Below are 21,831 nucleotides of genomic sequence, written 5' to 3'. Positions count from 1 at the left end.
CTAGCTCAGGAAGACCTATCCAGAAGCCTCAGTTAGGCCATGCCAGGTAGAGACAGGTTATCAGAGCCCCCGCACAGCTGGATCTCCAGCAGCCACATGCCCTCAGAGCAGCGACTGCACCATCTGGCCTCATTTTTCTCATTCATCAGGCAGGGCTCTCTCTTCATCCTCAGCACTCAGGATTGTCTTGTCTCCAAAGGTTATGGAAAAGCACTCTTTGTCCTTCGAGTCCTGCATTCAGCCAGTGTCAGCTGCCTGGTCTGTGCCCCATGTGCTATGCGTTGTGGAGCCATGGTGTTCAGAGCCCCTCCACTGCCCTCAGGAGCCTGTTGACCAGGGAGGACCTTAGTGTCCCCTCCTGCATTTGCCTGTAACCCAGGAGCTTGGGGAGTGGGCAGCATAGCCTAAAGAACCTGGGGTCTGGGTTCGGGGTCCTGGCCATACCCCGTCACACCCAGGCTGCATGACCTTGGGCAAGTCTCCACTGAAATAGGCCTCAGCCCCTTCAAATAGAAAGGAGGAGGTCAAAGTCACGTCGAGCTCCCTGTGAGCATTCCCTACTGCTATTAGGTTTGGAGACTTTTTGGTCTGTTGTTAAGATCTCATTTCCCCTGGTAAAGAGGCTGAGAAAAGTAGGATCAACTCTGGGCTTAGGTCAGTTTCTTTTTTGGAGGTGGAGTGCATTGGGGAGATGTGTGGTCGGATGAAAGTACAGTTACAGGCCGGGCACAGTGGCTTAGCCTGTAATCCCAGCATTTTGGGAGGCCAAGGTGGGTGGATCACCTGAGATCGGGAGTTCAAGACCAGCCTGACCAACATGGAGAAACTCCATCTCTACTAAAAATACAAAAATTAGCTGGGCATGGTGGCACATGCCTATAATCCCAGCTACTTGGGAGGCTGAGGCAGGAGAATCACCTGGGAGGCAGAAGTTAGAGTGAGCCAAGATCTCGTACCATTGCACTCCAGCCTGGGAAACAAGAGCAGAACTCCATCTCAAAAAAAAAAGAAAGAAAAGAAAGTATAGTTACAAGAAACATAGCCAGCCTTGAAGGACTTTTGCCTAATTGGATGTTAGAACACCCTTTAGACTTTTATTTTCCTTTAGAGACAGAATCTTGTTGTCACTCAGGCTGGAGAATGCAGTGGTGCAGTCTCAACTCACTGCAGCCTTCACCTCCTGGGTTCAAGCATTCCTCCCACCGAAGCTTCCGGAGTAGCTGGGACTACAGCCACGTGCTACCACCCCGGCTAATTTTTTTGTATTTTTGTAGAGGTGGGCTTCCACCATGTTGCCCAGGCTGATCTTGAACTCATGGGCTCAAGTGATCCTCCTGCCTCAGCTTCCAAAAGTGCTGGGATTACAGGCATGGGCCACTATGCACAGCCGCTGCCTCAGACTTCTTAAGGTCATCAGCTAACAGTGAGGCCACTCATTCGACCTCCTCAGCATCTGGCCTTTGGAACCAAATCCAGGCGTCCTTGCAAAAAGCTAGAGCTACTCTGAGTTCAGAGCCAGGAGATCCTTGAAGACGGAGATGCAAGGACTAATCAATAGTGAACAACAAACCCCACTGCAGCCCCAGTCAAGCTGGCAGAGCCTTTCGTAGCCATTGAGGTAGGAAGACCAGTGAGGCAGATTCAGAAGGAAGAGGGCTTCAGCCTAGTGCCTCAGCTTCCCACCATCTCACTCAGTCCTCAGGCCTCACAGGGGAAAAGGCCAGAGGCCTTGGAGTTCAGCTTCAAGTGGTATGCCTTTCTGCCCCAGAAGCAGAAAGTGATCCAGGGTTCACAGTTACTGCAGGGAAGATGACCTCTGTTAGTAGCAGCTTGAAAACAAACCTACCATCAGAGACCAATTATTAAAAATCTGTCTGCATTTGGGACCTTCTCAGGCTGTGTCTAAAGCAATCACGCCTGAGAGGGGCCCTACCCTTTAAAAACTCCCAGTCTTTAAACAGGTTTCCAAGTGGTAACATCTCAAATCAGTGCTGCTCTCTTTTTTGCCAGTTCCAGTCTGCAGGCTGTTTGCACAGATTGTCGGCAACTCTGGGCTGCTCTTCTTTGCAGCTTCCTGGGGCTGGGCAAGACAGAACCCAGAGAGAAGTGAATTCTTGTGCTTTGTTCTTTATTTCTAGAGGTATAGGTTGGTGTTAGGACCTTTCATATAAATTCTACTCCTGATGTTGCCTGAATGAAAAATGATACCTAGAAGTTTTCAGCCAATGAGTTTGAAGTTAGAGGAGGAAGCATGTTAGTTCCTTCTGGAGAGCCACAGACAGATGCATTGGGCAAGGAACCACGTGCTGAGCACCATTTGCATGCTGAGTTTTAGACTTTGTAGGTCACATGCGCGCGCACACACACACACACACACACACACACACACATATCTTCCTCCTACTAAGAAATGGAATTTAACCTTGATTCCCTCCACTTGGAGAAAAGTCGCTGTGGATGGTGTGAGTCAACATGTCCTCTCCAAAGGCAGGGCCTCTGTGGAGTCAGTGAGGCCATGGCTTTGGAGTCTGGGACTCACCACCCTGTCCTGGGGACGCAAAGTTGCCCTGAAACAAACAACAGAAAAAGATTCAGCCACTATAAAGGCAGGAAAAAACCAACCCAGACATTTGCACCACACTATCCTAGACGAAGTGGGCTGGCATCCTTGCTGGACACAGTGGAGGAGGCGATTTATGTGGTGGTGCTGGGAGGACCAGGGGCCTGTGCTATGTGGAACGTGTGTAGCTGTTGAGAGGTTGACTGTGTTACCCTTGAGGATGTTTGGAGGATGAGTATGTGTGGCATAAAGAGGCAGAGACCCTTTGCCCCTGCCTTTCTCCCCCAACCCACGGCTGGCCTGTATTCCCCCAGGTCTGGGATTCTAAGTGACCTGTTCTGTCTCTCTCAGGGTGAGCATGAGCCTGGGAGATGGCAGTGATGGAAATGGCCTGCCCAGGCGCCCCTGGCTCAGCAGTGGGGCAGCAGAAGGAACTCCCCAAAGCCAAAGAGAAGACGCTGCCACTGGAGAAGAAACAGAGCTCTGTCTACAAGCTTGAGGCTGTGGAGAAGAGCCCTGTGTTTTGTGGAAAATGGGAGATCCTGAACGACGTGATTACCAAGGGCACAGCCAAGGAAGGATCCGAGGCGGGGCCAGCTGCCATCTCTATCATCGCCCAGGCTGAGTGTAGGGGCATGGGGTTGTTGTGGGCATGGGGCAGGTGGGTGGCTGGGCCCAGGGGGTCCCTATGAAGAGAGAGGTTCCTGTCACTGCTAGATAAGATTCTCACAAGACACCCCGAGAATCAGTGGCAAGTGGGGTTGTAAAAGTGCACAGATGGTGAATGTGGTAAGTGGAGGCTGTGCCTGGCATGGCTGGAGCAGGGGAAGAGGTGAGAGGCAGGAGTACTTGGGACGCTGCAGAATCATCAAGCAGGCCATCAACCTTCTGTGGCGACCTTGAGCAGCCCGAGTGTCAGGAGAGGCCCCAGACAGGAAAGGCCAGGTCTCCTGGAAAGCCCCGCCGGGGCCTGTAGGCCCTTCACCACCTTCCACCTAGAGGCGGCCCCACCCCCAGGAATGAGCGTTGTGCTCTTGAGCCTGCTGGGCCAGTCCCGGGGCGGGCAGCCATGGCAGGGTGAGGCCTGGTCTGGTCCTTTCTGCTTCTCATGATGCCTCACGATGACTAGTAATGGTGGCTTCCCTTGGAGACAGAAACTCCTAGGAGGGCTGGGTGGGGCCAGGAGTCCTCTCAGCACGGGAGGCTTCTTGAGTTGGAACCTGGAGAGCTGGACAGCCGTGCCAGCGTTCTCCACACACACACATCCTGCCCGCGTCTCCCACTTTCTCCTGGTTGGTTTTTGAGGAGAGTTGAGAGAATAAAAACTAAAATGCAGTGAGTGACATGTTAATTTTATTTTGGAGGCGAAGTCTCGCTCTGGAGTGCAGTGGTGTGGTCTCGGCTCACTGCAACCTCTGCCTCCCAGGTTCAAGTGATTCTCCTGCCTCAGCCTCCTGAGTAGCTGGGATTACAGGCATGTGCCACCACGCCCAGCTAATCTTTTGTAATTTTAGTAGAGATGGGGTTTCACCGTGTTAGCCAGGATGGTCTCGATCTCCTGACCTTGTGATCTGCACGCCTCAACCTCCCAAAGTGCTGGGATTACAGGTGTGAGCCACGACGCACAGCCATAGTAATTTTTTTAAAAAATATACACATACATATATCCACACTTATATGTACATACAAATATAAATAATACATAATAGCTGGTATTTATCGAGCAGTTTTTCCTATGAGCCAGCCACTATGTTGAGCGTTTTCTGTAGATCATCTTACTTCACTTTACAGGAAGTGAGGCAGGCGCCCTAGGATCCCCATGCTATAGGCATGGCTATTTCAGAGCAGGTGGCAGGGGCCGTGGTCTGCTCTTGACCAATAAGCTGAGAAGCAGGAGAGACAGTACAGGAAGGAGGCGTTGGTGGGGAGGGGACTGCCACACAGGGGTTGTCTGCAAAGGAGGGGAAGGAGTGTGTGCCGAAGGGATCTCTGAGATGGCTCTCCCCTAAGTGCTGAATTCCTGTTCTTTCTCCTCTCTGCTAATGGAACTCCTTTTCCTTTAGGCGAGAATAGCCAAGAGTTCAGCCCCACCTTTTCAGAACGCATTTTCATCGCTGGGTCCAAACAGTACAGGTAAGGGAGAGAGAAGCCTGAGTGGGAAGGCGGGGTCCCAGCGTCCTTGTCCCCAGTGCTTGCCTGGGCTGCTCCTGCTGACCCCGGACTCCCTGCCTCAGCACCTGTGCTTCAGCTCCTGGAACTCGCCCAGGCTTTCCTGGCTGAGCCGCCCTCTCAGCCAAATAAGCTTTTCAAAGGCTTTTCACAGCTTGTGGCTGACTGCCTCTGGGCCACATCAACTTGACATTTTATTTTTGTTCTCCTCAGAGTCCTTAATGCACCCCCTCGTTTCCCATCAACAGGGAGGGTGCTGGGAACCGGAGCTCCTTCCCCCTCCTGCGTGGCCATCAGCGCAGGGCAGGGGGCCCTTCCACTGTCCTCTGTGGGAGAAACCTGCTGGCACCTATTCTCCTGGGAGATACACCGAGTAGGGATGCCGGTGGTGGAAAAGGAGGGGGCAGACCGACTTGGTGGCCTCATGGAAAGGAAGCCAGGGTGGGGCACAGTCTTCCCAGGCTCCGCATTCCCCCACAGAAGATTTTTTGGAACACGAGTTCAAGCTAGAAACAGTTCCCTCCCCATCACCAGGCGGGTTTTCGTATCATTGGAGTTTGGAACCTGGTAGTGATAAGACTGTGGGGAGGGCAGCTGCCTTGGAACAAGGAATGTTCAGCGGTTGGTGGGATTCCCTCCACTGTCCTGGGTGCCTTTTGGCCCAGGGTAGGAGCCTCTGATAGATACACTTCTTTCAGCTGTCCGAGAGAAGCCTGTAGGCCTCCACTGGCCCCTGGCACTGCCATGAGTCTGCCTCCTCTGTGGGGGCAGAAGATGAGGCCAAGGGAGGGTGGCTGAGGCCATGGTCTGCTCCACAGCTGTTCTGTAGCAATCCTTCTGTTGCCAGGCCCTTTAATACCTGGCAGGGATCCCAGTCCAGTTAGAGCCATGGTAGTGATGAGCCCCAAGGCCAGCAGAGAAGAGCAGGCTCCCCGGGACCAGGCAGCAGCCCAGGCTGTCACCTCCCACAGCAGCCAGGGACCCCCAGGAACTAAGAGAGTGGAAGTGACCAGCCTCACCTGTTCCTCCACCCAGAGGCAACAGAAACAAGCTGTGCTCAGTCCAAGCTGAGAGTGCCTGCCATGAGCGTGGCCCCCTTTGGGGAACTTCCCAGAGGCAGCTCACCTTGGAGAGCAGTGAGCAAGCAGTGTCTGCTCCCCCACTTGCCCCATCACCATAGTAACTAGCACGGCTTCTTGGCAGCTTGCTTTGGGGGGCAGACACTGAGCTAGGCTTTTTAAGTGAATTAAATTATTGAAGCCTCATCTCCACCCTGCATGGCAGAAAATACCAAACCCATTTGATAAGTGAGATAAGTGAGAAAACTGAGGCTCCTTGGGGTTTAGAAACTTTGCCACGTTCACACAAGGAATGGCAAGCTGGGATTTGACCTTGGGTCTTCAGGAGCCCAGACATAGCTATCTGCACCATTCCATCTTCCTGCGTCCTCGTGCTCAACATGCAAATCTGTCCCTTTTTTGACAGCCAGTCTGAGAGTCTTGATCAGATCCCCAACAATGTGGCCCATGCTACGGAGGGCAGAATGGCCCATGTGTGTTGGAAGGGAAAGCGTCGCAGCAAAGCCCGGAAGAAACGGAAGAAGAAGAGCTCAAAGTCCCTGGCTCATGCAGGAGTGGCCTTGGCCAAACCCCTCCCCAGGACCCCTGAGCAGGAGAGCTGCACCATCCCAGTGCAGGTGAGACCCTCCTCCCACTGCCCAGACCCCGAGCTCATGCGGGCTCAGAAATGGAGCTGTGCCTTGGGCCTGGCCCTGTGTGCTGACGGTTGTGTTTCCCCCGCAGGAGGATGAGTCTCCACTCGGCGCCCCATATGTTAGAAACACCCCACAGTTCACCAAGCCTCTGAAGGAACCAGGCCTTGGCCAACTCTGTTTCAAGCAGCTTGGCGAGGGCCTGCGGCCGGCTCTGCCTCGATCGGAACTCTACAAACTGATCAGCCCCGTGCAGTGTCTGAGCCACGTGTGGAAACTGCACCACCCCCAGGACGGAGGCCCCGTGCCCCCACCCACACACCCCTTCCCTTATAGCAGACTGCCCCATCCCTTCCCATTCCACCCTCTCCAGCCCTGGAAACCTCACGCCCTGGAGTCCTTCTTCCTGGGCAAACTGGCCTGTGTAGACAGCCAGCGACCCTTGCCTGGCCCACACCTGAGCAAACTGGCCTGTGTAGACAGCCGGAATCCCCTACCTGGCCCACACCTGAGCAAACTGGCCTGTGTAGACAGCCAGAAGCCCCTGCCTGGCCCACACCTGGAGCCCAGCTGCCCATCTCGCGGTGCCCACGAGAAGTTTTCTGTGGAGGAATACCTGGTGCATGCTCTGCAAGGCAGCGTGAGCTCAGGCCAGGCCCACAGCCTGACCAGCCTGGCCAAGACCTGGGCAGCAGGGGGCTCCAGGCCCCGAGAGCCCAGTCCCAAAACTGAGGACAGCGAGGGTGTCCTGCTCACTGAGGTAACTAATCCCCTAGCACGTGTATATGTCCTTCCACCAGCAACCTGGGGAGATGCTTTTCTGTCTTTATCAGAGTCACTCATGCCTGTGGTAGCAAATCAGACAGTAGGACAATGCTGACTGTGGATGGAAAGTGTCATCTCTCACCCGCCAACCTCACTTTTCACAGCCTTTTTAACATCTTCTGTTCCGAGTTCTTCTGGTTGGTCACCCCTGCTTGCTGAATGTGGGCGCTGCATGAATAATACACATGCTGAGGACCAGGGGAATCAGCCGGGACCCACTGGAGATGTTGTCACAGCCCCCCGAGATGGAAGATGGGGATGGGACCCGTTTTCACCACCCATCTCCTTCCCTTTCTCCGCTTGTTCACTTCCCAAATAATTTTATAACTTTAAATGATTTTATCAAACTTTGATTTCTGGGTTTTATTCCAGCCAACCACTTTTATTTCTTTTAATATATATGTGTTTTAAGACAGAGTCTCACTCTGTCACCCAAGCTGCAGTACAGTGGTACAATCATAGCCCACTACAACCTCCATCTTCTAGGTTCAAGCAATCCTCCTGCCTCAGCCTCCCAAGTAGCTGGGGCTACAAGCATGCACCACCACACCCACCTGAATTTTTTTAGTAGAGACAAGGTCTTGCTGTGTTGCCCAGGCTGGTCTCAAACTCCTGGGCTAAAGCAATCCTCACACATTGGCCTTCAAAAGTGCTGGGATTATAGGTGTGAGCCACTATGCCATCTTTTTCTAGCTATTTTTTTTTTTTTTTTTTTTTTTTTGAGATAGGGTCTCACTCTGTCACCCAGGCTGGAGTGCAGTGGCACTGTATCAGCTCACTGGGTTCAAGTGATTCTGCCACATCAGTCTCCCAAGTAGCTGGGACTATAGGTGTGTAGCACCATGCCAGGTTAATTTTGTATTTTTTGATAGAGAGAGGGTTTCACCATGTTGGCCAGGCTGGTCTCAAACTCCTAACATCGAGTGATCTGCCCACTTTGACCTCCCAAAGTGCTGGGATCACAGGCGTAAGCCACCATGCCCGTCCTCTCCATCTACTTTTAATATCATCCTTGACTCTGGCCCCTCTTCACTGCTCCTCCCTTCCCTCCACCTTCTAGCTCCTGAGTTTTGCTTTTTCAGTGTCAAGGTCATTGGCAGTTCGGCTTCTGTCTCATCATCACACGTCTGGGATGTTTTTCATCACAAGGATCAGTGGCTGCAGCCTGTGAACCTTGCCTTCACCACATTCCTCCATCCCCCCTGTGGTGCTGTCCGGCTCAGAGCCCTGCCTTTGCCCCAGGGCTGCCTGGTTGTGAGGGCTCAGCTCAACAGCCCTGGCAAGATTACCAGCTGGAGAGCCTTCCTTACTGTAGCCCTGTAGCCCTCTGCTGTCCTGACCACTAAAACCGGCCTCTCTCTCCTGCCAACCCCAGAAACTCAAGCCAGTGGACTATGAGTACCGAGAAGAAGTCCACTGGGCCACACAGCAACCCTGCCTGGGCAGAGGCTCCTTCGGAGAGGTGTACAGGATGCAGGACAGGCAGACTGGCTTCCAGTGCGCTGTCAAAAAGGTACGCCAGGGCTGGGGGCTGAGTGAAGAGGGAAGCCGGGAAGGGGTCCTGGTGTGTTCCCTCGGCTTTGTCAAGGACAGTCACGGGGTGGCTGTGCGTCTGACTTGTGAACAGAGCTTGCTGTCACTAGCCACCCGAGGTTGGCTGGAACGGGAAGGGAGCCTGTCACATGTCCTGGCCTGGCCGCTGCCCTTGGCATGTGTGTGTGTGAGAGGACGCGCAGCCTTGGTGTCTCAATAGCCAGGGCCCTGAGGGGCAAGTCCCAACTTGGAAGGTGCTTGGAGCGTCATGAAATTCATGCTACGGTAAAACCCCTAAATCACACAGGGGGCTGCCCCCCGACCTGGGCCAGATGATAGGGAAAGCAGTAGCCTCCATTGTCGGGCGCTTCCAGGAGGAGGCCAGCCTCCGTGGGAGCGGGCAGAGCTCTGCCTCCCGTCGGCCAGGTGTGCTGCAGTCCTGCGGGGCAGATGCGCTGAGGAGATGAAGCTCGGCAAGAGAGGAAGTCACTGGCCAGGTGACAGAACCCGGATTCAGACCAGCTCTGTGTGACCTGAGAGTTCAGCTTTGAACCACTTTTCAAGAAGAGGAGGAAAGAAGACAGACTTGTGGTGCTAGAGTTCTGAGTACAGGCAAAGATGTGAATCGCCTCTCCTGCCCCTTCATCTCCCTGACGTTAGACGTGAGAGCAGAGAGGACGGTGGGGCCTCCTGTTAGATCACACTGTCCGGGCCCCGGGGGGATCGGTGACTGCTGCAGACCCACAGGCCTCATGGGTGTCAGCCCTGCTCCCCGTCACCAACTTTCCCCCACCCCCAACTCTCAGATCACGTTGATTAGAAGCCACCTTGTACCCGGTCAAAGCTTTCGGCCTCAAAGCCAGCACCAGGACCTAAGGCACGTTTCTGTGGCCCATCACCTTGGCCCTTTGGGCAGGGTGAAGTAAGCTGAGAGATAAACCTTGTTTCAGGTGGCTTGTGTCAAAGACGCCCCAATCCCAAAAAGGAAAGCAACAAATATAAGTTGAGCATCTCCAGTCTGAAAACCCAAAATCTGAAGTGCTCCAAAATCCAAGACTTGGAGCACCAACCTGACACAGCAAATGCTCACTGTTGCCAGAGCACAGAAGCCTGGCCCACACTGACCCCATTCCGAGCAGACACTACCACCGCTGTCGGGGGTGCCTGTGGCCTCCAGGGGAGAGGAGGCAGCTGGGATGTCAATACACCTGGCTTCGCTGGTGTCTACTTGGGCTGGATGGTGAGACCAGCGAGGGGACTATCTGCAGGTACCACCCCAAACTTCAGACACGCTGCGTCAAATATGAAAGCTCTGCCTTCACCACCCCCGACTGGCCACACGTGCCGAGTGCATGCATGCTGAGTGTTGAGTGAGTGCGTGCTGAGTTCTTGCCGAGTTCCTGCCAGTGTGGATCATCGTCTTCCACTTGGAGTCCAAGGCCACGTGCCTGACCTGCTCAGCTGCAGTTCCCCTCCCCAGGCTATCGGAGAAGGCTCAGCTGTCCCTCCTGAGAGGTGGTGGGAGGAGGGTGTGAGAGTGTGAAGAGACACGCACCCAGCACTGGGAGCTTAGTCACTGGGCTTCTCAGCTGTTCCCCTGCTGAGGACCTCAGAGTCCCAGGCAACAAGGTAAACAACCCTAATATAGTGGAAGAGCACAAATACTCCATGTCTCGCCCCTCGCACCCGCTGCAAGGCAGTCGGAAAAACTGCAAGCACAAGGCCTGGACTTCTCAGCATGGGAGCTGCAGCTCAAGCCCACCAGAGCTGGCCACTTGCAGAACCAGTTTCTTCCCACCCGGGGGAATTCAGTGGGAATGGCTCTTTGGCAGCCTGAACAGCTGCCTTTGGATAGGCAGACAGCCCCTCCTTTCCCTCAAGGCAGTGGTGTCCTTTAGGGTTTTCAGCTGGAAGAGCACGAGAAACAGTTCCCTGATGAGGGGGTGGGGACCAAGAGGGGGCCAGGCATCAGAGGTCAGGCTGCACATCAGGTCACACCAAGTCCCCACACCTCCGATGCTCCTCGGGGAGAATCCAGGATGTGAGGCGTCACGTAGTGGTGCCAGCACTCCCTTCATCCTCCTTCTAGAACATCCTGATCCAGGTGCTGATTGGCCATGGGTCCAGGCTTTGAGGCAGTTTTTTTTGGTTCTCGTTTTTGTTTTGAAGACAAAGTCTCACTCTGTGACCCAGGCTGGAGTGCTGTGGTACAGTCTTGGCTCACTGGAACCTCCACCTCCCATGTCCAAGCAATTCTCCTCCCTCAGCCTCCCGAGTAGCTGGGACTACAGACAACAACGCCATGCCCGACTAATTGTTTTGTATTTTTAGTAGAGATGGGGTTTCACCATGTTGCCCATGCTGGTCTTGAACTCCTGAGCTCAGGCATTTGGCCTCCCAAAGTGCTAGAATTAAAAGCATGAGCCACTACACCCGGCTTTTTCTTTTCTTTTCTTTTCTTTTTTTAAGGTTTTGTTTGATCTTTCTTTCTTTTTTTTTTTTTTTTTTCTTTTTTTTGAGACAGGATTTTGCTCTTTTGTCCAGGCTGGTATGCAGTGGAATGATCACAGCCCGCTGCAGCGTCAGCCCCACAGACCCAAACAACCCTGTCACCTCAGCTTCCCAAGTAGCTGTGACTTCAGATAGCCACCACCACACCCAGCTAATTTTTTTATTTTTTGTAGAGGACAGGGTCTCACTATGTTGCCCAGGCTGGTCTCAAACTCCTGGGCAACCTCCCAAAGTGCTGGGATTACAGGTGTGCCCCACCAGGATCTCTTTTTAATAGAAAAAACAACTACTTGTTTACACACACATAAAAAGTCTGGACTGGGTACAGTGGCTCATGCTTGTAACCTCAGTACTTTGGGAGGCTGAGGTGGGAAGACTGCTTGAGGCCAGGCGTTGTAGACCAGCCTGGGCAACATAGCAAGATTCCATGTCTACAAAAAAGTTTTAAAGAAAAATAGAAGTAAAAAAGAAATTTTACAAGTCTAAAAAGATGTCTGACAAAGGGCAGTTACCTCTGAGAATAGGATTGGGGAATGGAGACTTCGCACTTTTTTGGAATCATTTGAATTCTTTTATAATGAGCCTATATTTGTTTGCAATTAAAAGTAAGATCAAGCCGGGCGCTGTGGCTTGATCTGGCCTCCCAGAGTGCTGGGATTACACCTATAATCCCAGCACTTTGGGAGGCCAAGGCGGGCAGATCACTTGAGGTCAGGAGTTTGAGACCAGCCTGACCAACATAGCAGAATCCCAAAAGTACTTTTAAAAACTAGCCAGGTGTGGTGGCGCATGCCTGTAATCCCAGCTACTCAGGAGGCTGAGGCAGGAGAATTGCTTGAACTCAGAAAGCAGAGGTTGCAGTGAGCCAAGATTGTGCTACTGCACTCCAGCCCAGGCAACAGAGCAAGACTCCATCTCAAAAAAAAAAAAAAAAAAAAAAAAAAAAAAAAAAAAAAGTGTTTGTGTGTTGCATGTATGGGCAATCACACATTTCTAAAGAATAGTTCATATCATTTACCAGATTCTCAGAAGGGTCTGTAGCCCAAAAAGGGTTAAGAATCACCCCTTTTAGAACATCTGGCTCAAGTTTGGAGTTCTGGGAGCTTTGCTGTGGCTCTGCTGCTGATCTGGGATAATGTGGCCTTGGCCAAGTCAACCCAGCTGTCACCAAGCACCTGCTCTGTGCCAGACACTGCAGGGGCTGGGGACAGAGACGTGAAATCCATAGGCCTGACCTGAAGGAACTGGAGCTGTTATGAGGGATAAACATTTGTATTGGGGCAAAGGTGAGCAGCCTTCAGACCTGGACACGTGTTTAGGAGGAAAACAGCCCAGAGATCAAGGGGAGAATATCTTGATCAATGGTGATGAAAAAACAAGGCGGGACCCTCTAATATTCACTGGGCATCTGTGCTCAGTACTGTGGTATTTCCTTTCACATAGTTTATGTTCCTGAAATCTTCAAAAGAATTTATAGAATTGCTCTTACGCCTTTTTTTATTGATGAGATAAAACAGATAAAAATACGAAAGAAAACAAGAGGGAAGTTCAAGGAGGAAAAAGTGGTCCCCAGTGTCCAGCGTGCAGGCAGTCGAGGGGAGGAAGTGGCCTCTGGATCAGGCAGTAGGCTTATTGCTGAGAGTGCTGCCACCTGAGGATACTCACTCCTGAATGTATTTTAAAACATTAGCATGGAGGCCACACGCAATGGCTCATGCCTGTAATCTCAACATGTTGGAGGCCAAGGTGGGAGAATCACTTGAGCCTAGGAGTTCAAGACCAGCCTGGGCAACATGGTGAAACCTCATCTCTACAAAAATACAAAAGTTAGCTGGACATGGCACCTATAGTCTCAGCTACTTGGGAGGCTGAGATGGGAGGATTGCTTGAGCCCAGGAAGGTCAAGGCTGCAGTGAGCTGTGATTGTGCCACTGCACTACAGTCTGGCTAACTGAGTGAGACCTTGTCTCAAAAAAAAAAAAAAAAAAAAAAAAAGATCAGCATGGAAAGGCCTTCAGGAGGCAGAGTAGCTGGTGGCAGCTCAGGAGGCAGACTTGCCCATGTAAAAGACTGGCTGTGATCCTTTATACCCAGTGACCTTGGGCTAATTACTTGTCCAGGCTTCCGCTTCCTCATCTATAAAATAATGATCCCACGAGCTTATAGACTATTATAAGATCTAAATAACTAATGCTTAGAAAGGGCTTCACCGGGCCAGGCACAGTGGCTTACACCTGTAATCCCAGCACTTTGGGAGGTCGAGGTGGGCAGATCAACTGAAATCGAGCGTTTGAGACCAGCCTCACCAACATGGAGAAACCCCATCTCTACTAAAAATACAAAATTAGCCAGGTGTAGTGGCAGGCACCTGTAATCCCAGCTACTCAGGATGCTGAGGCAGGAGAATCGCTTGAACCTGGGAGGCAGAGGTTGCAGTGAGTTGAGATTGCGGCATTGCACTCCAGCCTGGGCAAGAAGTGCAAAGTGAGAGAGAGAGAGAGAGAGAGAGAGAGAGAGAGAGAAGAAATGAAGAAAAGGAAGGAAAGAAGGATCAACCTTCACCAGTGCCTGGGAAACTGACGAGTGGACATTAGATAGTAGTTCCCTCATCGCAGTCCAGCTCCCTCATTTTACAGATGAGGAACACGGAAGTTCAGAGAGGAGGGTTAGCCAGACGGGCAGCCAACCTGGCCTGGAAAGCTGGGCTGCTTTCTACGCTGGCACAGACTTCTAAAGCACCTTGTGTTTTGAAGTATCTCCTCCCACCAGCTTTGGTCTGAGTGGTTGGAAATATTTTTAGCATGGCCAGGACACTCTAAGAGGACTTACAGATTTCTACAAAGTTAACGCCAAGTTTCCCCAACTCTTTTGGATCACAGCCCTGTTAATATCTCAGTCATTGTTTCAGGGCAACCCAGGCCAAAACAAATACCCAACAGTTCTGTTTATGAAGCAATGAGGTCAAATAATAAGTCTTTATCCTGACAACTTAGTAGCCATTTGAGAAGCAACACATAAGTTGAAACAAAAAGAGTCCTTCCCTTTGCAAACAGCCAGATTATCAATGAGATGTATGCCTTGTTGTGCATTTCAACCCTTGAAATCAGATAGGACACCACCACCTTCATTCCCTATTACACATTTTCTCCTTGAAGTACTTTTAATCACAGTGACCTCCAAAAACCTGGCTTCATAGAGATACATTATCAAAGGGAATGTTGCGTGATCGAACTTTGAAGCTGAACTATTTCGAGCGAGTAATTTATGCAGTGTCCTGCAGATGTTGCAGTGACTTGTTTCTCAGTGTCACATATCCATTTGGCACCCTTCTGAGTTCTCTGCAGTGTCCCGGGCTGCCTCAGCTCAGTTTGGGAGTCGTTAGGCTGAAGACATTTGCTAACAAGTCCTGTGGTTGAATTAGTTCCAACTCAGGTTCAGAGGCTTTTTAAACAGAGCTGGAAACACAGAGTCAAAGTTCATGGGAGGTGATTAACCAAACCAGATATTAGGTAACCAGAAGGGTGACATTTTCCACTGAGAGGCAAAAGTCCAAAAACCCCACAGCATCAGAGCTGTTTGCCAAGTCAGCAAGTCTGTGGAGATCTCTTCCAAGCTGGTTCTGTTACTGCCAGCGCCCCCTGGCGATGCCACTCAAGGCTTGCATGAGAACCATTAACAACTGGGAAGGAGGACAAGTCTCTAGGGAGGGGAGCACTACACACTGGGGTCTGTTGGGGGGAAATAGGGGAGGGGCAGCCGGGGGTGGGGCGTTGGGGAGAGAGAGCATGGGGAGAAATGCCAGATATAGGTGATGGGGAAGAAGGCAGCAAATCACACTGCCACGTGTGTACCTATGCAACAATCCTGCATGTTCTTCACATATACCCCAAAACCTAAAATGCAATTAAAAAAAAAAAAAAAAAGGAAAAAAAGAAGTCAAAGAGGCAGCCAGGTGTGGTGGCTCACGCCTACAATCCCAGCACTTTGGGAGGCCGAGGCTGGCAGATCACTTAAGGTCAGGAGTTTGAGACCAGCCTGACTAACATGGTGAAACCCAATCTCTACTAAAAACACAAAAAATTAGCCATGTGTGGTTGCGGTTGCCTGTAATCCCAGACACTCAGGAGGCTGAGGCAGGAGAATTGCTTAAACCCAGGAGGCGGAGGTTGTAATGACCTGAGGTTGTGCCGCTGCACTCCAGCCTGGGCAACAGAGTGAGAGTCCGTCAAGTCCGTCTCAAAAAAAAAAATAAAATCTGAGTGTCACTCTAAGAATCAGCCTCTCTGATGTGAGCTGGAGGAACTGAGGAGCTAGCATTTCCTTAGTGCCCACTGGTTGCCAGGCGTAGTGTTGGTTACCATCCTTACAAATCCTTGCTTTACCCAGGAGCAGATACCACCGTCCTTGCTGTTTGGATGTGGAAACACATGGATGGGAAGTGAGCTGTCTTGTTTTAAAAGGCTGAGCCAGGATCTAAGCCCAAGATGTTTATATCCAAGGCCTATTTCCTCCCATCAAGTGGCTGGTCCCTCCAGAAAGGAGTGGAGGATCCTGGGCGTACCAGTCGGCAGTGGGAGTGGCCTTGGCCAAACCCCTCCACAGAGCCTCCTTATGTCCCCAGATGCCGGGAGACAACTGCAAACAGAATAAACACTGCCCTGTCTACGTGCACGTTTTAGTCCTCTGGGAAACAAATAACTTTAAGAGTTAAGAAAAGTGTCAAGGAGGCCAGGCATGATGGCTCACACCTGTAATCCTAGGACTTTGGGAGGCCAGCGCAGGTGGATCACAAGTTCGGGAGTTTGAGACCAGCCTGGCCAGTATGGTAAAACCCCATCTCTACTAAAAATGAAAACTAGCTGGGCATGGTGGTGTGTGCCTGTAGTCCCAACTACTCAGGAGGCTGAAGCAGGAGAATCGCTTGAATCTGGGAGGTAGAGGTTGCAGTGAGCCAAGATCATGCCACTGCACTCCAGCTTGGGCAACAAAGCAAGACTCTCAAAAAGAAAAGAAAGAAAAAAGGGCACCTGATGGAGTCCATCCAAATCTTGGTTCTTGACCGATAAGTCAGAAACCCAGCTTCTGAGAGTAGACATGGATGCTGATAAGCAAAAGGTCCCACATCCTAGAAATTGCTGAGACATTTAGCTGGAAAAAAAAATGTGCCGCGTTTGGCAGATATGAGGGCGGGCAGCGTGCCAGCAGCCTGGATGAGGAATGTAGTATGGCTGTTTTTGCACACAGCACTGCAGAACTTTAATTAAGTACAAGAAGTTGCTCCTGATACTAAGAGCATGGGATACACAATTCAGCCTCTGAGGGTCCAGCAGGCCCCCTAGGCCCCTGCATTGCCACTGGAAACATCAGTCGCCTCTATGTATGGAGCACCAGCGTCCTGACAGGATCCAGGGACTGCTCTCTGGTACCCTCACCCTGTCTCACAGCTACCTCTGGGCCCTTGCAGGTTCGGCTGGAAGCATTTCGGGCAGAGGAGCTGATGGCATGTGCAGGATTGACCTCGCCCAGAATTGTCCCTTTGTATGGAGCTGTGAGGGAAGGACCTTGGGTCAACATCTTCATGGAGCTGCTGGAAGGTAAGGGGCCAAATCCCACTCTTTCTTCAGATTCAGGGCCAAGGGTTCCCCCCTGAGTCTTGCCCAAGTTGCCCTTGGTCACTGATCCATCCATGGTGAACCTCTCGACCCTGCGGCATCTGCAGGAAAGGCCTACTGTCCACCGCCTGCCCTGTGCTCTTACCCTTGGCTGGCCTGGAGGCCAGGGCCAGCCTCATGTAAAGCCTGACCCTTGGTCTCCTAGGTGGCTCTCTGGGCCAACTGGTCAAGGAACAGGGCCGTCTCCCGGAGGACCGGGCCCTCTACTACCTGGGCCAGGCCCTGGAGGGGCTGGAATACCTCCACTCACGGAGGATTCTGCATGGGGACGTCAAAGGTAAGGCTCAAGCCCCAAAGCCCTGCTCCCCGGCAGGCTCTTCCCTCACACCATCCTGCCTGATCTCCTCCCAGTTCTGGGCTGGCCTGGTCATCTCCAGTGGTGGGCCTGAGTCAGGCTGACAGGGCTGTGCCTGTAGGGAGGGGAACGATGCTCTCCAAGCCCATAACCTAGCACTGGAGTTTCTGGAAATGGTGGCCACGGAGAATGTAAGGTCAAGCTCCCACCCATTGGTGACCCCTGGTATGCGGTTGGGGCAGGCGAGCAGAGTGGCCGCGTTCCCCAGAGTAAACCCTGCCCCTGTCCCCTCGCCCTCAGAGATCCCGCCTGCCTCTAGCCTGAATTGACGCCCTCCCTTCCTCCACGGCTAATGAAACTAAGTCAGAAGCAGCAGCTGCCATGTGGGGTCAGCCAGAAAATTATGTCACTGGAGGGCAGGCCAAACCGAGCCTGAGTGGGCTGGGACCCGGCATGACTCACCTGTTCCTCTTCCTCCCTGTGGCGGCCTGGCAGCTGACAACGTGCTCCTGTCCAGCGATGGGAGCCATGCGGCCCTCTGTGACTTTGGCCATGCTGTGCGTCTTCAACCCGATGGCCTGGGGAAGTCCTTGCTCACAGGTAAGGCCCCCACCAACTGCCCTGCCCCCAGTGCATTCATTCCCCAAATGCCTTCCATGCTTTCCACAATGGGAATTGAGATGTGAACACTTAGGTCCACCTGTGTGTTTCAACCCCACAACCAGCCTGAGTTATTATCGGGTTTTCTTGTTATGAGTAAATGCAATAATGAATGTCAGGTGCTCATTGCTGATGCTCCTGTACACAGGGAAGGGAAGGGAAAGGCTGAGTGACTCTCCCTAGATCCCAGGCCTCTGCCTTAGAGCCCCTGTGGCTCCACACCTCTTGTCTGGCATTTTCAGGTGAGTGCCCTGCCAGCCAGTGACCCCAGCTCTCCTGCACCTCTGAGCACAGTTGGCTGGAAGCACAGTGGGCAGGCTAACCAAGGGGCTTTACCTGTGAGCAAGGGATTTCCCCAGGCTAACCACTGGGCTCTAAAGCCAGTGAAATATCTCTTTAACTTCTCTGATTATTAAAATAATCCGTGCCCACTGTATAGTACAGGGTTAAGCATACAAAAGAGACGGGCTAGGCACAGTGGCTCACACCTGTAATCCCAGCACTTTGGGAGGCCAAGGCGGGCAGATCATGAGGTCAAGAGATCGAGACCAGCCTGGCCAGCATAGTGAAACCCTGTCTCTACTAAAATACAAAAATTAGCTGGGCATGGTGGTGTGTGCCTGTAGTCCCAGCTACTTGGGAGACTGAGGCAGAAGAACTGCTTGAACCCAGGAGGCGGAGGTTGCAGTGAGCCGAGATCGTGCCACTGCACTCCAGCCTGGCACCTGGCAACAGAGCGAGACTGTCTCAAAAAAAAAAAAAAAGAGAGAGAACAGAATTCTCACTATTCCTCTTACCCAGAAAGAGAATCACCAATTTTTTTTTTTTTTTTTTTTTTTTTTTTTTGAGATGGAGTCTCACTCTCTCACCCAGTCTGGAATGCAGTGGCACAATCTCAGCTCACTGTAACCTCCACCTCCCAAGTTCAAGCAATTCTCCTGCCTCAGCCTCCCAAGTAGCTAAGATTACAGGCGCACGCCCCCATGCCTGGCTAATTTTTGTATTTTTAGTAGAGGTAGGGTTTTGCCATGTTGGCCAGACTGGTCTTGAACTCCAGACCTCAGGCAGTCTGCCCACCTCAGCCTCCGAAGGTGCTGGGATTACAGGCGTGAGCCTCCACGCCCGGCTGAATCACAAATATTTTAGATAACTCCTTCCAGGCGTTTGTTTTCCCTGTGCCTAGTTAGGGCCATCATAACACGATTTTGTGCCCTGCTTTTTTCATTTATAGCATTAAGAAAAATGATTTCATTCTGGCCAATGGAAAAAGAATCTTTTGGAAGTATATGATTGTGTGTTGTTAAAGGACTGTGTTGGGAATTCTGAAGATGTAAATTAATATGGACACTTGACCTCCACCCATGTTATTTTAAGCCCTTTTAAAATAACTTTAGTGGGCTTTTTCTTATTACAAAAAAAATTTTTTTTTCTATTTTTTTTTATTTATGTATGTTGCCCGGGCTGGTCTCAAATTCCTGGATTCAAGCAATCCTCTCACCTTGGTCTCCCAAAGTGCTGGAATTAGAGGCATGAGCCACTCCCTGACCCTTTTTTCTAGTATCTTTTTTTGTTTGTTTTTTGTTGGAGACAGAGTCTTGCTCTATTGCCCAGGCTGGAGTACGTGGTGTGATCCTGACTCACTGTAACCTCTGTCTCCCAGGTTCAAGTGATTCTCCTGCCTCAGCCTCCCAAGTAACTGTGATTACAGGCGCACACCACCACATCCAGCTAATTTTTATATTTTTAGTAGAGATGGGGTTTCACTGTGTTGATCAGGCTGGTCTGAAACTCCTGACTTTGTGATCCACCCACCTCTGCCTTCCAAAGTGCTGGGATTACAGGCATGAGCCACCACGTCCAGCCTTTTCTAGTATCTTTTGAAGAAAGTAGGGCTAAGCAAAAATTATAAATACAAATCACCAGGAAAAACCTTGTTCGCATCTGCCATCTATCCTTTCAGCCTTTTACACATATAAGTTTTCTATCACTATTTTTAAATTTCCCTACTAGCATTTCAGGAACATCATACCAGTAATTAGCCTCCTACAACCTAATTTGTAATGTCCAGCTCCTACCCCATTTTTCTTTTTTTTTGAGATGCAGTCTCACTCTGTTGCCCAGGCTGGACTACAACCTCTGCCTCCTGGGTTCAAGCAGTTCTCTACCTCAGCCTCCCAAGTAGCTGGGATTACAGGCACGTGCCACCATGCCTGGCCAATTTTGGTATTTTTAGTAGAGATGGGTTTCACCGTCTTGGCCAGGCTGGTCTTGAACTCACGACTTCGTGATCCACCTGCCTGAGCCTCCCAAAGTGCTAGGATTACAGGCGTGAGCCACCATGCCTGGCCTACCTGCCCCACTTTCAAAAAGCACTTTAAGGGTTTGGTCCAAAGGGCAGAGTCCACATCACAGATGCTCTGTTGCTTTGTACAAGTTCCCAGCAGAGTCCGCCCTCAGCTCCTCGCTACAAGTTTGACTTGGAGACTTTATTTCTATATTTAAAGTCCTTTTTTTTTTTTTTTTTTTTTTTGAGATGGACTCTCACTCCGTCACCAGGCTGGAGTGCAGTGGCGCGATACTGGCTATAATCCCAGCACTTTGGGAGGCCGAGGTGGGCGGGTCAGGAGTTCAAGACCAGCCTGGCCAACATAGTGAAACCCCGCCTCTACTAAAAATACAAAAATTAGCTGGGCGTGGTAGCTTGCCCCTGTAGTCCCAGCTATACAGGAGACTGAGGCAGAAGAATCACTTGAACACGAGAACCAGAGGTTGCAATGAGCCAACATCACGCCACTGCACTCCAGCCTGGGCAACAGAGCACGACTCTGTCTCAAATAATGAAAAAAATAATAAAATAAAAAGTACTTTAACAGTGACAAATTCAAGATACCCCAAGGATTAATGGAGGTGGCCACTCCCTAGGCTTCTGCCCTTCAGCATTTCAGGTGACTTTTTGTCTCATCCGCCTTCTCAGGGGACTACATTCCTGGCACAGAGACCCACATGGCGCCAGAGGTGGTGCTGGGCAGGCGCTGCGGCGCCAAGGTGGACGTCTGGAGCAGTTGCTGCATGATGCTGCACATGCTCAATGGCTGCCATCCCTGGACCCAGTTCTTCCGGGGGCCGCTCTGCCTCAAGGTGGGTGCCGGCACCTGGCATGGCCAACAAGGGGTGCTGCAGGGCCCTGGGGCCCAGGCTGCAGGCTTGAGGGGCTGCTGTGCGGGGGCAGATGGAGCAGGGGGCGGCCTGGTCATCTGTGTGGGATCCTAATTCAAATACTTGCCACCCAAATCTGGCGGTGGCAAGGGGAGATCCAGCTGCGGGAGCTCACTGAGTTTATCGCAGGTGAGAGCTCTCGTCTGTCCATACCCTGGACTCCCCTCCTGTGGGCATCTTGCTGCCTGGCCCTGGCCTGTTTCTACTGGCTCCGTTTTTCCCTTTCCTAGGAAAACTGTCCTCACTGCAGCCCAGACCCCTCCATTCCTTGAGCTAGACCCCAGCACAGCAGGAGCAGGGGCCAGCAGGGGTTGTGCAGAGCAATAACAGCCGGGTACCCAGAAATGAGGGAAGGCACCTGTTGTCTTCTACCCGCCAGATTGCCAGCGAGCCCCCGCCTGTGAGGGAGATCCCACCCTCCTGCGCCCCTCTCACAGCCCAGGCCCTCCAAGAGGGACTGAGGAAAGAGCCCATCCACCGCGCATCTGCGGCAGAGCTGGGAGGGAAGGTCAGCCGGGCACTACAGCAAGGTAAGGAGAGCCCCGCACTGGCTGACCCGGGGGTGGGGGGCGGAGAGCCATGGTGGAAAGAGGAGGCAGATGAGTACAGGTCCAGAGCCAGGCAGCCCTCAGAGCCTTAGTTTCCCCTCTGGAGTATGGGGGTACAGCAACCTCAGGGT

The 21,831-nt window shown here is 51.8% G+C and overlaps 1 protein-coding gene across 2 annotated transcripts in view; it reads left to right on the top strand.

Annotated features, from left to right (window-relative positions):
* Positions 1 to 21,831, top strand: part of MAP3K14 (mitogen-activated protein kinase kinase kinase 14) — a 54,139-nt gene that overhangs the window by 24,111 nt on the left and 8,197 nt on the right. For both annotated transcript variants that reach the window (XM_003943660.4, XM_010331449.3), the window contains exons 2-11: positions 2,912 to 3,187; positions 4,624 to 4,693; positions 6,215 to 6,425; positions 6,532 to 7,200; positions 8,641 to 8,778; positions 16,774 to 16,903; positions 17,127 to 17,258; positions 17,772 to 17,876; positions 20,911 to 21,074; positions 21,532 to 21,682. In XM_003943660.4, the coding sequence (XP_003943709.2) occupies positions 2,932 to 3,187; positions 4,624 to 4,693; positions 6,215 to 6,425; positions 6,532 to 7,200; positions 8,641 to 8,778; positions 16,774 to 16,903; positions 17,127 to 17,258; positions 17,772 to 17,876; positions 20,911 to 21,074; positions 21,532 to 21,682 (2,026 nt within the window). In that variant the 5' untranslated portion in view covers positions 2,912 to 2,931. The remainder of the gene's footprint in view (positions 1 to 2,911; positions 3,188 to 4,623; positions 4,694 to 6,214; positions 6,426 to 6,531; positions 7,201 to 8,640; positions 8,779 to 16,773; positions 16,904 to 17,126; positions 17,259 to 17,771; positions 17,877 to 20,910; positions 21,075 to 21,531; positions 21,683 to 21,831) is intronic.

The sequence above is a fragment of the Saimiri boliviensis genome, chromosome 17, assembly GCF_048565385.1.
Source record: "Saimiri boliviensis isolate mSaiBol1 chromosome 17, mSaiBol1.pri, whole genome shotgun sequence".
Classification (NCBI taxonomy): Eukaryota; Metazoa; Chordata; class Mammalia; order Primates; family Cebidae; genus Saimiri; species Saimiri boliviensis.
The sequence above is the reverse complement of the archived record's forward strand: the minus strand, read 5'-3'. Positions and strand labels throughout refer to the sequence as shown.